Genomic DNA, 16,822 nt, shown 5'->3' on the forward strand with positions numbered 1-16,822 from the left:
AAATGGCAGACAGCATGAAGAATCACTGAAGGCAGACAATGGTGAGTGGCAGAGAAACGAAAGCGAGCTTCAAATCGGGCAGGAGAAATTGAATTCCCCAGTTGTTTGCAAGTGGATTTTACTATTCCGCACAGTGAAATCCAGCTGCAAAGTGCAGTGAAAGTGGATTGAAAGTGTGTTATTCTGCATGTGCGGAAGGGGCCTCAGTCTCACTTTTAACAATTCCCCAATACAGCGGCTATTGTAATTTACTTCGGGAACCTCTCCACTGTAAATGCGCAAGACCATTTGCCTCCGACGTCCTATGCCAATTCATAAGGGAGGCTTAGAGGTTTACATGTTTAGAGGTTTATAAACTGTTACTTCCGTAAAAAAAAAGTTTGCAGTTGATTTTGTAAGTGAATGGTTAAGTGATAGGCAGAGACTGTTATCTGGCAAAATATTTATGAATTAAGAATCATATATTATAATTGAATTCTGAGCCACTGAAGCAGTTATCATATCATATATCCCACATAACTTTGCATTTAGTGCCTGCCAGAATGCCAGACCTTGTGGGGTTTTTTTTTTCACACAGATGGCTTTCCTGCTCGATCGTGCATCCATTCCTCAGTGATTTCCCATTCCCACATCCTGCGATGCTTTCTTTTAAAATTTCTGATGTAGCTAATCATCGGTTCTTCTGAACGTCGGCATCTGAGAGAACAGGGTAAGAAGAAGGCCTGCAGAGACGGTATTTTTCTTCCTGGATCAGCAAAATGCAGGGTTTTCCCCTCTGCACAGTTTGTATCTTGCACAGTGCCAAAATCTGCAGGTTCCAATTTTGTTTTATTTTGGCCTCAACTCATTGATGAGATGAGTTCATCCCTTTTTAACAACAATATAAAGACAAGAGAAGCAATTCTGGAATAATCTGAATTAATTATCGGGATCATAGTGAACAATTTGATATTTGCTTTTGTAGGTCGGAAGTTCATTTATAAAGAGTCTGTGGTTTAAGAGAAGACGAAGAGTTTTGAATTTATACTCCACCTTTCTCTCCTGCAAAGAGACTCAAGGTGGCTTACAAGCTCCTTTCCCTTCCTCTCCCCACAACAAATGCCTTGTGAGGCAGGTGGGGCTGAGAGAGTTCAGAGAGGACTGTGACTAGCCCAAGGTCATCCAGCAGGAATGTAGGAGTGTGGAAACACATCTGGTTCACCAGATAAGCCTCTGCCACTCAGGTGGAGGAGTGGGAAATCAAACCTGATTCTCCAGATTAGAATCCACCTGCTCTTAACCACTATACCACACTGGAGGGCTACCACAGCATCCTAGCAACTTCATTCGATCAGCCTTCTGCACCATTGAACTGAGAAGTTCGTTGCACACCTCTTGGATTTGCCAACCTCCAGGTGGCTGGAGATCTCCTGTTATTGCAACTGACTTTCAGGCAACAAAGATAAATTCTCCTGGAGAAAAATGGTCTCTTTTGAAGGTAGACACTATGGCAGCAGTGGCGTAGTGGTTAAGAGCAGGTGTACTCTAATCTGGAAGAACCCGGTTTGATTCCCCGCTCTGCCGCTTGAGCTGTGGAGGCTTACCTGGGGAATTCCGATTAGCCTGTGCACTCCAACACACACTAGCTGAGTGACCTTGGGCTAGTCATAGTTCTTCAGAGCTTTGTCAGCCCCACCCACCTCACAGGGTGTTTGTTGTGAGGGGGGAAGGGAAATGAGTTTGTAATCCCCTTTGAGTCTCGTACAGGAAAGGGGAGATATAAATCCAAACTCCTCCCCCTCCCCTCCTCCTCCTCCTCCTCCTCCTCCTCCTCCTCCTCTTCTTCTTCTTCTTCTTCTTCTTCTTCTCCTCCTCCTCCTCCTCCTCCTCCTTCTCCTTTTTCTTCATGCCCCATTAAGCTCCTCCCCTCTCTAAACTGCGCCTTCCTCAACTCCACCCCCCCAAATCTCCAGGTCTTTCCCAACATGGAGCTTGCAAGTCAACTTCCTTTTGTGTCCCAGTGTGAATTATGATGGAAAATGAGGCACAGCATTGAGCAGAATGTCATATTCAATTATTGTGGCAATGCCTACTGATACATAAATGTTGGAAAGAGAAAGAACTTGAAATATGTAATAATATGAAATCATGCTCCGTTCTGTGCCACCGCAGAACTCCAAAAAGCCTGCAGGTTGGAACAGTAAGATTATGGGATTTGTAACTTTTAAAACCATGCACCATAATCAAATGTAGATGTTGTCGTTATGAACACACAGAGTTCTTTGATAATGGACGTGAAGAAGGTTGGAGAACACAGACAAGTGTCGAAGGACTCAAGTTTGTTGAAAAATTGTCACCTTTACTGGAAATTAAAGTACAACGATCAGAATTTGTAACTTTTATTTCCACCCCATTCCTGGTGTTGGAACTCTTAAAACATCAACAATAATGCCCCATCCACACACTTGTGCACTGGATCTTGGACAGCTTTGGAAACCTTGTTCTTCTCATTCACCCAGCTTCGGACCAATAGCTTTATCAAGTCCCGAGAAAGACCACTTCTGTTTCTGCATCCACACAAGACAGTGGTCGCAGGTGCACTTTCCCATTTCTTCCCAGACCCAAAGATCGGCTATTTACTGTGTCACAGGCCAAGACCCACCCTTGAGATAGCCAAAAGTCCTTACCAGCCTCTCCCCACCCCATGTTTCCCTTTTTCTCTTCCCTTCTTTCAATATTGCCAATATTCCTGAGCTAAAGAGAGACGCCATCAAGGCTGAGAGGGAAAATTCTCTTTCTTTCTTTCTTTCTTTCTTTCTTTCTTTCTTTCTTTCTTTCTTTCTTTCTTTCTTTCTTTCTTTCTTTCTTTCTTTCTTTCTTTCTTTCTTGTTAGGAACGGTGGACTCTATTCTGGTGAACCAAGTTTGTTTCTCTACTCCTCCATATGAAGCTCGCTGGATTACCTTCTCTCTGAACTCTCTCAGCCCCATCTACCTGACAAGGTGTCTGTTGTAGGGAGGGGAAAGAATTTGTAAGCCACTTTGTGACTCCATATGGTTGAGAAAAGTAAGATATAAATCCAGCCCTTCCTTCCTTCCTTCCTTCCTTCCTTCCTTCCTTCCTTCCTTCCTCTTTCTTTCTGTTTGCCTTTCCCTGGTACAGCTTTGGTATTTTACTCATTTAAACATAGTGGAAAAGCAACATATTTAAACATACACATATTTACATAACAGAGTCTTCAGTACAATGTCAAGAATGCTATTTTCCCAATTTTAAGAAAGCCACAGGAAACACAAGTTGAATCTTGGAAACCTGGACAGAGCTCTTTAAGCACAGTAGCTTGTAGTTTGTCCCTGGCATGACAGAATGTACAGATTCAGCTCTCATTTTACAAAAGACAAACTAGAAGCTCTACATTTAGGAGAAAACTCTTCTTCTTCTTCTTCTTCTTCTTCTTCTTCTTCTTCTTCTTCTTCTTCTTCTTCTTCTTCTTCTTCTACTTCTTCTTCTTCAATTGCTTTAAACTGGATAGTGCAGTTGGCATTGACTTCAACCCACCCCCGAAACCCCCCCTACATTTTAAACTTATTAATTTATTTGTATTAAAATATTTATACCTTGTGTTTCCCTCCTGGCTCCAGGTGACTGAATACAATTCCGATATTAACAAATATACAAAACACAACAACGCCCCAGTAACCCCTTCCAAGAAAATGTCAGCAAGCAAAAACCCCTCTAAAGCCCTTGCAAATTAAACAGCCTTATAGCGTCTCCTATGAACTCCTAAAGATGGCCTACCGGCTATGACGACTCGGGGCTTGCGCAACAATAAATGGTGGAAAAGTTGACTGGAAGAACATAGTATGGAGGACATAGTATGGAGAACCTGGACAGATCTTAGTCTACTTTGCCGGTTTCCCCTCAGGTCAAATTCAGTCACAGATGTTGCTGAAAATCCGCAGTGCGACAAGCGTGATGTTTGTTTAAAGAATTTCAGTGTCACAGACTTTCCCTCGCATAAAAACCATTTAGCTCTTCCGTGGAACGTGCACCAACCACACTTCTCGATTCACGTCAAAACACTACAAGGAGCTGAGGGAAACGGCTTAAACGGTGAACCAATTGTAAAGGTCGCTCGAAATTAGGACATTCCAAGACTATTCAGAGATCCGTGGGCACTTGAAGAGATGAAGATGTCGTGTTTGCTGCTTGAACCGACATGCTGAGTGTTAGAAAATAGGGCATGTTTAGTTAAGAAAATTATTAAAAGAGAAAATGGGGCTTTCTTTCAGCTTTAGTGGCCAGTGATAAAATCAGTCATGGACTCCAGGGAAGATGTTCATGGTCGTCCCTCTGCTTTAGGGTGGGATACGGGGCATGGCAACCAACGCCACAGAGCTTGACAACGGTCTAATAATTGTTGTTGTTCAGGAGCGCGTGGCTTGCCTCACAGCCGTTCTTGCTTCCATTTTTGATGGTCTTCTCTTCTGTGTCACTAAGGGAATCTTCCTCTTCTTCATCGCTCCTGTCGTCTTTCACTTTCTAGGAAAGAAAAGAGTAATTTGTTCAATAGATGCCAGTGAGTGTTATTTCTGGAGGCTGCGTTGTTGTATATAAATAAAATGTGGAAGATAGATGGTAGACTAACCCTTTCTGAGAGAATCCGATGTTCAAATTGATCCCGCAATCACCTAATCAACCCTATGCTAAATAATCCCCCCAATGAAACACAGTGTAACCAGGATATGTTGTACCAAAAGCTAGATGAAGGCGTACCAAAGGCATATTGCCAACATGGTGGTCATGACCACCTTATTAACACATTTGGACAATAACATTTGTAAGTTCAGGATTTTTTTTTTAAAGAATGTAACAGTAAACATACAATTTCATTTCCCTAAAAATTCCTGCTCATTCCACAAAATGTTTACAAAATTTGGTTATGGCAAAAGTGTTTCCCAGTATTAATTTTAACATTCATGCATCTCCCACCCCCCGCCCCCCAATCACTACAGTATTTAAACAATAACATCTTATGTCCTTTGGAGGAGGAATTGCAAATTGCGGAATTTTAAACGCTCGCCTTTATTCAATTTTGCTTAAAACACTCTTCCATCTTCCTCTAAGTGGGGGTTGGGGGGGTTGGGAGAGGCCTCACAAGTGGAATAGCCGAGGGTCCCTCTTCATTTAAATCTGGCACTGGTGGCCAACATCCAGGTGATGGATGGAGATCTGCTATTGTCTACTGGTCTCCAGGTGACACAGGATCAGTTCAACTAAGAAAATGTCTGCTTTGGAAGGTGGACTGTATGGCGTTATACTCCACTGAAGTCCCTCCCCCCCAAACCCCACCCTCCTGAGACCCAGCATGGAGTAGTGGTTAAGAGCAGGTGGATTCTAATCTGGAGAACTGAGTTTGATTCCCCACTCCTCCACTTGAGTGGCAGAGGCTTATCTGGTGAACCAGATGTGTTTCTGCATTCCTACATTCCTGCTGGGTGACCTTGGGCTAGTCACAATTCTTCGGAGCTCTCTCAGCCTCACCTGCCTCGCAAGGTGTCTGTTGTGGGGAGAGGAAGGGAAAGGAGCTTTTGAGTCTCCTTATCGATATAAATCCAAACTCTTCTTCTTTTCCTCAGGCTCCAGTCCCAAAATCTCCAGGTATTTTCCAAATCTGAGTGGGCAACTTTAGTACCAGTAACCACACTGGTGGAGAAAATTATGGGGGTTGTGTTTAGGGTTCTCCGGTCTGTCGACTATATTAGTTCTAAACCCATATACAGAAATAAAGCCTTTGTGTCAATAGCTGATCTAGCTGGAGTTTTGTGTAGCACATCAGACCCACTAAGTTTCAACACGAAAAACCAGAGCAGGAAGAAAGGAACTCTAAAGCATAACTTGTACCCGCTTGACCAGATGACATAAACTTCCTGGGGTTCTTTCTTTTGTCTTTTTCACAGCAATGTGCAGAAAGGGTATCCAAACAACCAAAGCTGACTGTAAATACTGCAGGATAAACTTGGCACATCTTCAGATAGAAGGAAGGAAAAGCAACTTTCCCCCCACAGACAATTGATGAGGTATCATTTAATTCAAATCGCCCACTGGCATCTCCTAAATAAAATTCCGCTGTACATTTTTTTTCAGTCAAGGGAAGCAACGTTTTGGAGAAGGACATGGTCATGATTAAATGCTTCGTGGGCACTTTGAACTTTAACTTTCTTTGCTAAACTTACACAGGCTCTTGTTTTTTTCAGTGTCCCAGTATATAGATTTCTCAGCCACTTTTGGATATGTATATCTACACAGATACCCAACCACCCAAATCACTCCACGCTGTGCCACAGAGAGAGACATATCTTATTGTGACACACCTCTAAAGACAAGCTGGAACGGGCCCAGAGGAGGGCAACCAAAATGGTAAAAGGTCTGGGATCCAGGCCCTATGAGGAGAGACTTAGGGAGCTGGGGATGTTTCGTTTGGTGAAGAGAAGGTGAAGAGGTGACATGATAGTCATATTTAGATATCTGAAGGGATGTCATATTGGTGACGGAGCAAGCTTGTTTTCTGCTGCTCCAGAGACTAGGACCAGGAGTAATGGGTTCAAGGTGAAGGAAAAGAGATCCCACCTAAACATCAGGAAAATCTTCCTGACAGTCATGGCTGTTTGACAGAGGAATGCACTACCTGAGAGTGTGGTGGAGTCTCCTTCTTTGGAGGTTTTTAAAGAGAGGCTGGATGGCCATCTGTCAGGGGTGCTTTGATTGTGTGTTTCTGCATTGCAGCATTGCAAGGGGTTGGACTTGATGGCCCTTGGGGGTCTCTTCCAATTCTATGATTCTATGTCAGCCACAGATGTGGGTGAAATGTTACTGACTGTTCTGACTGAGCAGAAGACAGCTTTGTATGTTCTAGAACCAAGGTATTTTCCCGATCCCATTATTATGTATCTCACTCCTCGTTTCTCATTTGAAAGAAGTCAGTAAACTTGGGCATTAGTCTTAGTTTTTACAGCCGAAGGATCTATTGACGCGTCTCCAGCCGTAAATGGAGGCCTGACCCTTTCCGTGGCCCCTGCAACTTCCAGGAAAGAACCAAGGAGGTGAGCATTTTGACTTTTCCAAGGCTGATCAGGTTAAACCTAGCAAATGAGCGCATGGTTTCAAAGTTCATGGGGAACTTACACCGGTGTGACTAAGCTTGTAAGGGGATCATCTGCTGGGAGGTCAGAATTTGACATTTTAATTATTGTTTCCTTCCGCGTAACCCTTCCCCTGTTAACCGTGCCTCGTCGAGTCCATTTTCCCAACACCAACTCATGCAAATTGCTATGCGCATGCTGCGTTTTTAATGTTGTGCTAACGGACGGTGCTCTGTGCTTCCCATATTGTGTAACCACATCGGTGGAGAAAGGATTTTCCATATTTAAGAAACATGTTCCTTAAGCAATTAGAATTCGGGCATGAATCGTCCTCGGCTTTCTCAAAAGGGCACATTCAAGCAAAAGGGCACATTCAAGCAAACACTGAGACAACTCAGCAATTGTCTTCAGCAATGCATACTAAAGTGTACATGTCGTTTTTTTTGTTAGTCATGGGCCCTACAAACAGCGTCTGCATGAATTACAAAGAAGATTAAAACCAGTAGTTATATAGCATAAGGCAAAATTAAAATCACAACAACGTGAGAACAGCATGTTTTTCACAAGTTTACACTCTTCTGACAATCTTTTGATATGCCAGTAAAGGTATAATGAGAAATGAGAACAGCATCTTATGATTGTCTACACACTAACACAATTGCTCTCCTTCCTTCTAAAGTTAATTGATAAGAATATAAAAGAGGCCACTTCCTGAACGATTTCTGTAACAACATTGGCCATAAGAAAACACAATTTATTTTCCTCACTTTTCTTTTGACTCCTCTAATATGTTTGTAAGATATTTATTTCTGATAGGGAGATATAGGCCGTTTCCGCACGGCCCCCGAGGCGCCCCCACGCCGGCAAGAATTCTGCCGGCGTGGGGGCGGAGGCCGTTCGCACGCAAGCTTGCGTGCGGCCTCAGGGGAGGCCGGCGGAGGACAGGCGGCTCCGCATGGAGCCGCCTCTGCCCCCTTCCCCGTCCCACTCACCTTGTCCCCGTTGTCGGCCTGCTGGCCTCTGAAGCCCCGCCCACGCTGCCCTCCGACCTCCAGGGGTCGGAGGACAGTGAGGGAGGGGCTGCAGAGGCCAGCAGGCCAACGACAGGGACAAGGTGAGTGGGACGGGGAAGGGAAACAGCGTGTTCCCGGCGGTGCGGTTCGCGGCAACACGCTGTTGCGGCAAAAACAACCCTTTAAAGGGTTGTTTTTTAGGGCGGCCTGACGCCGCTCTGGGGGAGGGGGAGCGCAGTCAGATCGGCGCTGCTGCGTTGCAGCAGCACCGCCTGTGCAAATGGCTCCCTGGGGACGGCATTTATCCCGTCCCCAGGGCTCCATAAAAAGGCCGTGTGGAAACGGCCATAGAGAGCAAGATATTACATCATGCAGAGCATCTTCTATCTGTCCGGAACCACAAACACGTTGGTAGATTGGCTTATTTGCGTATCTTCTATTTAAATAGTTAGAGGGAAAGGACTGGAATCTAAGGCTAGTAAAAACCTTTCTTAGGCCCAAAGAAGCGGCGGAGTCTTGGGACCACTTGCACGGAGGCCACTTTTTGAAGCCGCCACGGCTCATGGAGGCGCCTCTTTTTCGGCTTCCCCGCTTACCTTCCATCTCTGCGGAGGGAGGCACGCCCATGCTGCCTGCCAACCCCCAGGGGGCGAAGGGCAACAAGGGTGTGCCCCTTCATCCCTGCAGAACTCTGCAGGAACAGAAGGTGAGGGAAAAACCGGAGGTGCCTAAAAGTGGTCCCTCCACCCTCGGTGCCGTTTGCACGGTGCCGGCTGGGAAAAGCTGTTTCCCAAAAGAAACAGCATTTAAAACAGCATTTCCCTGCTGGTTGTGGGGGGAAAGCATGGCGCCGCCTTGCTGCAGAGGCGGCAGTCGTGCGAACTCTGCCCCAGGAACGGTGTTTTTACCGCCCCTGGGGCGCTGTTGTTGGCCCGTGCAGAACAGGCCTTAGATTTTCATTTGTGAAATTATTAAGATAGGGGGCCAGACATTTGTGTTTCTTTAACCTGAAAAACCAGGGAGTAAAATTTGAAGTTGCCGCACTTTCTTCATCTGTGAACCTAAATCTGCATCAGTGGTAATAGTTCCGGGAAAGTGCAATGTGGAATGTTGTTAAAACTTTCCATTCAGCCCATACAACTCAATCAGCATTATGTCAGTAGATAGATAGATAGATAGATAGATAGATAGATAGATAGATAGATAGATAGATAGATAGATAGATAGATAGATAGATAGATAGATAGATAGATAGATAGATAGATAGATAGATAGATAGATAGATAGATAGATAGATAGATTCCTTAGCACAGCTTCAGGCTATATACAAGAGATATAAAGAAAAAGCCCATTGCGGGGGAGGAAAACTCTTTAAAAAATCGGGCTTTGAGCAGAATCTACTCCACAGTTCCATTATGAATGCTTGCAATTAATTCTGACTTCTTGTTCTGCCTGACCCAGAGGTCTTTGCAAGCTTGCACGCTGGAAACCCAAATGTTACATCTTATCTGCCACTCTGGGGCATGCAACTTTGGGAGAATATCCAAACGCCATGCGGTACAGCATGAGTTATTAAGCGTCCTACTAGTTTCCAAGGGAGTCCAATTATAAATCCACTGTTGGCAGCAGCACAAAGGGGAATATCACAAGCATTCTGGTGGTGTTTTGAAATTCCTTTGTTAACCCTAAGAGAAAGCTTAAGAGTTGAGCTGAAGGGTTCCTTGTTATGAGACTTTTATTTCACATTATGAATGCTTGCTTAGCAGAAAAACAGATTATCGGGTTTGTTGTCTTTTGCTGAGCGCTCTAATTGTGGGTTGTCTGGGGCACTTCCAAGCGGCCCAGTTCGGTCGGCATCTTCAGAAGGGCCTACACCGGCTAGGAAGAGAGGTGCCTGCTTTGAACGCATGAGGTAAACTCGTCCTGTTTTGTTTGATACTTGCTCACTGGGGTAAAGTCATGTGTCACACCGAGCACTTTGATGATCCAAAGATTTCATGGGAAGCTGAACTCTCACAGAAGGGAACAGATGGAGATACCTTCCTCTGAGTCAGCCCACTGATCGACCAAAGTCAGTCTTTTCCACTCCAGCCCTTTCTGCACAGACATTTTAAAAACGTTTTCAGGCAGAAAATAAAACGTTTCCTCCGAGGAGTTCTGCAACGTTTTGTTTCCAGCCCCAAAACGTTTTAAAGGCATCCTCGATTTTAGCAATTCTTTCATTGAAAGCGTTTTTTGGTAGTTTTTGCTCCTAATGTTTTGCTCATAGCTTTTGTTCACGGTTTTTGCTCCTGTGTCTATGGCTGGCATCTTCAAAGGCATGTCTCTGATGTATTTCTCTCCATGCCAAACGGATGTTTTACCACTGAGCCATAACCTTCCAGTACTGTGTGGATGCTCTGAGAAAGAAAACACTCACTTTGGAAAGCAAAATGTCCAAGCATCCTTTAAAAAAAAATTAAATGTGCACAGTCTACCAATAGCCTGAAACAACCCAAGGGTTTAGAATACAGGCAGAGATGACATTTCCTGAAAGCCACTTGGCTGTGCAGACATCCTGTTGGTGCTGCACAGATTGGGTGGCTGCCAGCAGAGGGAGCTCTCGCAGAGCTCTCACGGGTGGCTCTGTGCCACTCAGTAGTAGGGATCTTCCACACTGTTCCCTATCGCAGTTAGAGGGACTATTGCAGTGGTGGCGAACCTTTTTGAGACCGAGTGCCCAAATAGCAACCCAAAACCCACTTATTTATCGCAAAGTGCCAACATGGCAATTTAACCTGAATACTGAGGTTTTAGTTTAGAAAAAGCGGTTGGCTCAGAGGTGTGTGTTACTCGTGAGTAAGCTTGGTGGTAGTCGGTGGCTTTGCTTTGAAGCATCTGTGCAACTCTTCCAACGGGTGAATCACAAGCCTTGGAGGGTTTACTCAGAAGCAAGCCCCATTGCCAGCAACCGAGCTTACTCCCAGGTGAAGGATCATGCTTCAGTTCTTTGCATGAAAATCAGTGAGGTTTAACAGTGCTTAACAGGGTTACCTACACTGCTTCCCCAAACTAGGTCTTAGGTTTAATGCTAATAACCGAGCCCAGCGGCCCAGGCCAGCCTAGATGTGTGTGGGGGGGACTCTTATTTGCGCATGCCCACAGAGAGGGCTCTGAGTGCCACCTCTGGCACCCATGCCATAGGTTCGCCACTACTGGACTATTGGGTAGAAAGGATCCGACTGGATTTTGTTAGGAAATTTTTTTACATTAAGAGTTGTGCAATAGGGTAATCGGCTACCCAGAGAGGTGGTGAGCTCCCTGTCACTGGCAGCCTTAAAGCACCTGGACAAACACTTGTCTGGGATGTTCTAGACTGAGCCTGCATTGGTGGTTGGATTAGATGGCCTGTATGGCCCCTTCCAATTCTATGATTCTATGACATTTTAAACATTTAATTTGAATGAGTACAGAAACCGGTAGACTGTAGGTGGGGAAGAAAATTAAGTCTGGCAAAGAACAAGATGAGGCAGATGGCTATCATATTGGTAAACGAACAGGAAAAACTTCAGTCTGGAAGAAGAAGGCCTCCAGAGACAGAGAAGACATGAGGTTGTGAGTTAATTAATCATTTGAGGTAAAAATAAAGTGCAACCAGCCAGTGAAGTTGAAATGCAGTCATGTTAAAACAAACAGAGCGGAGTGAGGAACGCACAAGCTTCCTGTGTATCTCGTTGTCATAGGATATCCTGGGGTCTGGCAGCATAACTGGATACAAACAAAATATTGACCGACTCAACAACTGTCAATTAAGGTGGATCGTTATAACCAAGTTTAACTGTTCCAAGTTTAAGTCCCAACTTTGCGGAAACTTGAACAACAGGAAATGGGGAATTCCAATACCTTTTGGGGCTACTGAACAGAACCACTGGCGTATCCAAAACTGGCTGTTGTTGAGGACAAGATGGTGTGTATGTTGAAGTCTACAAGATCTACATGAAATATGGAGCTGAGCTGAGAATGCTCTTTTGGGGTTTTATGAGAAGCTCAGCCAAAAGAATATCTTGAGCCAGCCCTACCTGGCAGAAGCGGTTTGAGGAAGCTTGTTGGACCAATCAGCAAGAGAGAAAAGCAGAGCAGAAATCAATCAATTTGTAGCCAATGCAGGGTGGAAAAATGCCTGCATTTCTGCAGCAATCTCTCAAGACGCTAGTCATGATTACATCTTTCCTGAGGCGGGTGGGGAAATTTCCATGCATGGGGGGGGTGGGGTCAAGAAAGAAGGATGATTCAGCAGATGTGAGATTTGTACAGACCTCCAGAGAATCAGCAAAATATCCCATTCACGGAACCAGTCAAAGTGCAAAACAGACGAGTCAAGAGTTTGAGATGGTCAAACAGTTTGGCTTGGTTCAAGGTACAAGCAGATTCCATGGGATACTGAACCAAGACTGACACCCTATGATTCGGGAGAGCATGCAGCGATCAAATCTGCTTACCTCGTCGTTGCCTGTTCTAGCCCAAGCTGGGATAGGAATCCTCAACACCTGGAAAGGGTAACCAGCTATAGGATGATCAATAACCAACATGGAAGTAGAAGCTTGGAAGGCGTTCTTTCCCGGCAGATTCTGGAGACACTTTTTTCCCCGTTTATGAAATTGCCACTGAAAGATTTCTCAGCAGCAGCATCAAGGGAAATTCCCAAAGATTTGAGGGTGGCACCTGGGTAGCGGAGAGGGCTCAGTGGGGTTAATAATGTCACTCTAGGACTTCCAGTTCTTCTAATCTCCAAAGCTGTAATTCTTCCCAGGGAACTGATGTTCCTGAGCCTAGAGATCATTGTACTTTCAGAGAACGGGCCTTCCTTGAAGTGGACAACGTGTGTTGTACTATTTTTGGTTTGCATTTTAAAAAATCTTGTAAACCTAATCCTATGGCCTTGTTTGGTTGCCTTACACTGTCTGAGAGCATTTTGATGTTTAGAATCCGCCTTGAGTCTTCATAAGTAAGGCAGGGTATAACTGGGCTTGAGGAAACAAACAACTTAAACGCTCCATGTCAAAAATGTTGGGGAGAAAGAATAATAAAATTTACCATGAACAGACATGATGGTCAAAGCCAAGTACTCTTCTTGGATTGTCATTTCACCCCGAAGGACTTTGTCTCTGCAGCCTCAGAATTTCTGCAAAGTTCTCATAATGTGTTAGGAACATCTTCTCCTTAAATGTGCCAGTGATATTGCAGGGGAGGAGAAGCTCGCTTGGACTGGGAACCCACCAAAGAAGTTGAGACAGCACCAAGCCAAGAACCTGTCTCCAAATGAATCACTTTTCATACTAAACCAGCTGCAAATGTTTTGCCGACAAACCCAGAAAGAAAGCAGACATTCTGGGGCAGGGAGCAAAGTAAATAGACTTATTATTATTAAAATAGTTTTTGTGTTTACAACCAATTAAAGCTACGTTTGAAACCAATGAAAGCAAATTACTCTTACAGAAATGTAGTAATTTCTTACAGAGGTTACTCTTAGAGAAGTAGTTTAATAAGGCAGTTTTAAAAACAGGGGGTTACTTCAACCCCCATTCTGAACTGGGCCATGACACACTCCCCACAGATATCTTATTTGCTTTCCCTCAGCTGAGGTGAGAAGATCAGCAGTGGGTTCTGAAGGCAATCAAAAAGCTGCAGGTTTGAAGGTCAGATATCACTGTGGGATTGTGGGACAATATCTGTTAGTCAAGGGCACAGCTGAGGAAAATGGTGCCCAGGGCTCAAAGCTCGGAGGCTTAGTTCAATCCTGGCCTCAGGGAGGCTAGGGTCAAACTTTAAACTGAGGCAAGAAACGGATCCTCCCTGCTCCCACACTCCCGGTTGGCCAGCTCCCAGTTCCACATAGAAATTGGGTGGGGGACAGCCCTATTGGTTGCATTCAACTGCACCCCTCCCCCAAACTCAGTGGGAGTTTAGGGAAGGGGTGCAGTTGTTGGGGGCATGCAGTGTGCCCCCCACCATGAGCATCGAGAGTGGCACCCAGGGCTCAAGCCCCTCAGGCTCCCCCTTAGCTACTCCACTGCTGTCAGTGCCAGAAAGCCTGGGAATTGTAGCTGCAGCATCTGCTGACATTTCAGAACTGCAAGAAATGAATTCCTTAGGATAGCAACCGCTAATAGATGCTGCTGAGTATGATCACAGGCACCCGCAGGTCTCGATTTTGACAACTACAGTAGTTGTAAGCCTCCCTTACCACAGTAAATTTGGGAAAGAGAGCAAGTGAGGCTCTCAACTGAAGTGAGTGTGTCGTAACAGACCAAAATGTAGAGTTGCATACTCCTAGTTGTGAAATTCTTGGAGATTTGGGAATTGAGGCTGGGGAAGGTGGGAGTGGGGGCAAAGAGGGACTCTCGTCGGGTCACAATGCCTCAGAGGTCACGCTCAGAAGCAGCCATTTTCTTTGGAGATGAATCACAATTCTGGGAGATCACAGGGCTTTACCTGGAGGTCGGCAACCCTAGTTGACCAAGACTTAGAGGGTTCTGGGCTTAAACCAAGTTATTTTGGACCCATGATAATCAATATCCAAATTTCTCTCTCTCTCTCTCTCTCTCTCTCTCTCTTTCAGCTCTATCATGTCATTAATTTACTGTAAATTGTAAACAATATCATGAATCCCAATAAAGGGGAACTGAAAAAATAGTTGCCATTTTGTGCGGCGGGCAGCTAGGTCTTTTTTTAATGACCCAGAGCCTGTCTTGCATGGTTCTCAAGTCAAAATTCAAAGCCTGTGTGTGTTCTTCACATTTTGACAACAACAGTGTCTTTGCCCGTACCCTTCCTACCACAGCACCATTTTAGTACTGCTTTCTGTTTAATTTTTCCTCAGTAGTCTAGGTAGATCCCACTGTACTTTGCACTCATTCATTCAGCTCTGAAAACATAACATCGAATCTCAATAGATTCCAAATTGGCAAGACACTTTAAATAAATGCATCCTTGTTTCACCATATGTTTTAAAGCTTCCCCCTAAAAAATCCTATGCGGCGACATAAACGTTTCAATGGAGCTAATATCCAAACTTAAGGGGAATTTTAGTGACAGAACTAGCGGACTTTACAGAAACAAAAGGGGTTTCTTAGCAACTCCAATCCTTAGATTACAGCTCACCTCAATCTTTAAAAAAAACCCAGAAAATCTATATTGCAATTTTTTTCGCCTAACCTAAAAAGAAATGTCAGCGTGAACAAAAACATCTCTTCAAAAAGCACATTTAAAGTGATTACTTAGAAACTCAGTCTTGAAAGTTCAGCCAGTGAAACAGTCCCTGAAATCAGTCTTTTGAAACAACTCCCAGTATTTCTGGATTATGCCATTTTCTCTGTTTTTCACTAGATAAGAGTCCGCTACTCATGTGGAGGAGTGGGGAATCAAGTCAGTTCTCCAGCAATTTAACTGCTATAGGTACTGGTTATTGGACTTTAAAAGAAATAATCTGGTTTCTGAATAAATTCCATTATTTTGGGGGGCAGAGGCTGGGGATTGCTAATACAAAGCTAATACTTGGCTCACTATTATAATAGCACCTGTTTTTTGCAGGGTGGGGAAGAAGAAGAGAAGAACAAATATGACTTCCTAGTACTTTTAAAAAGCATCAACTCCTGTGATAAACAGGCCTCTTCTTGTGATCTTGCCTGTCAAACAAGTTCCTGAACAAACAAACCACCCAAAAAACAAAAACGAGTATGTTTTCAAACGTTGGAGTAGCTAACCACCCCAATGGAAAACAGATAGAGCAGAAGAAGAAGAGGAGGAGGAGGAGGAGGAGGAAAAGGAGTTTGGATTTATCCACCACCCTTTCTTTCCTGTAAGGAGACTCAAAGAAGCTTACAATCTCCTTTCCCTTCCCCCCCCCCACAACAAACACCCTGTGAAGTAGGTGAAGCTGAGAGAGCTCCAAAGAGCTGTGACTAGCCTAAGGTCACCCAGCTGGCATGTGTTGGAGTGCACAAGCTAATCTGGTTCACCAGATAAGCCTCTACAGCTCAAGTGGTAGAGCGTGGAATCAAACCCGGTTCTCCAGATTAGAGTGCACCTGCTCTTAACCACTACACCACACAGAAGACATGGAATATTTTTTAAAATATATAAATGAATATATGAATGAATGGTTACCATTAACTCTAACGGGGGAAAATTAAAACACGACCATTGTTAACAAAGGCAAAAATGCCCTCCAACATTGTTACCAAGTGGCAAAATGTTGATTCATGAATTCCCAGTCCTACGTAACTCTGGGTACCAAATATTTTAATTTAACTAAATTTTAACATGCACAGAGATATGCTGCACCCACAGGATGATTTATGCATCACACAACATCTCTCAACATTCATATCCCACCTATGTGAGGGCCGAATTGCTCACCAAGATGGGCAATCTCCTTCTGACATGTTCTGGATTCCACTTGATGGACCAGTGGGAGCCAAAACGGGGAGGTGGCAGAGGTGTAGCTGAATCGGAGTGCGCCCGGGGCAACACACACACCCCTTGTCCCCTTGTAGCTATGCCACTGGGCGATGATAGCATGTGATCCATGACATCACATCTGGTTGCATATTCAATAGTAATGTCATGGCATTTCACAATGCTCTAGGAATTCCCAAATCCTCTATAGTGAAAACCATAGAGGTTTGGGACATTCATAGAGCATCGTGT

General features: G+C 44.4%; 1 protein-coding gene across 2 annotated transcripts in view; it reads right to left on the reverse strand.

Moving 5' to 3' along the window:
* Positions 1–3,069: 3,069 nt before the first annotated feature.
* Positions 3,070–16,822, reverse strand: part of CERS3 (ceramide synthase 3) — a 43,181-nt gene continuing 29,428 nt past the window's right edge. For both annotated transcript variants that reach the window (XM_048481910.1, XM_048481908.1), the window contains exon 11: positions 3,070–4,521. In XM_048481910.1, the coding sequence (XP_048337867.1) occupies positions 4,390–4,521 (132 nt within the window). In that variant the 3' untranslated portion in view covers positions 3,070–4,389. The remainder of the gene's footprint in view (positions 4,522–16,822) is intronic.

Source organism: Sphaerodactylus townsendi, linkage group LG17, assembly GCF_021028975.2.
Source record: "Sphaerodactylus townsendi isolate TG3544 linkage group LG17, MPM_Stown_v2.3, whole genome shotgun sequence".
In the NCBI taxonomy this organism is placed as follows: Eukaryota; Metazoa; Chordata; class Lepidosauria; order Squamata; family Sphaerodactylidae; genus Sphaerodactylus; species Sphaerodactylus townsendi.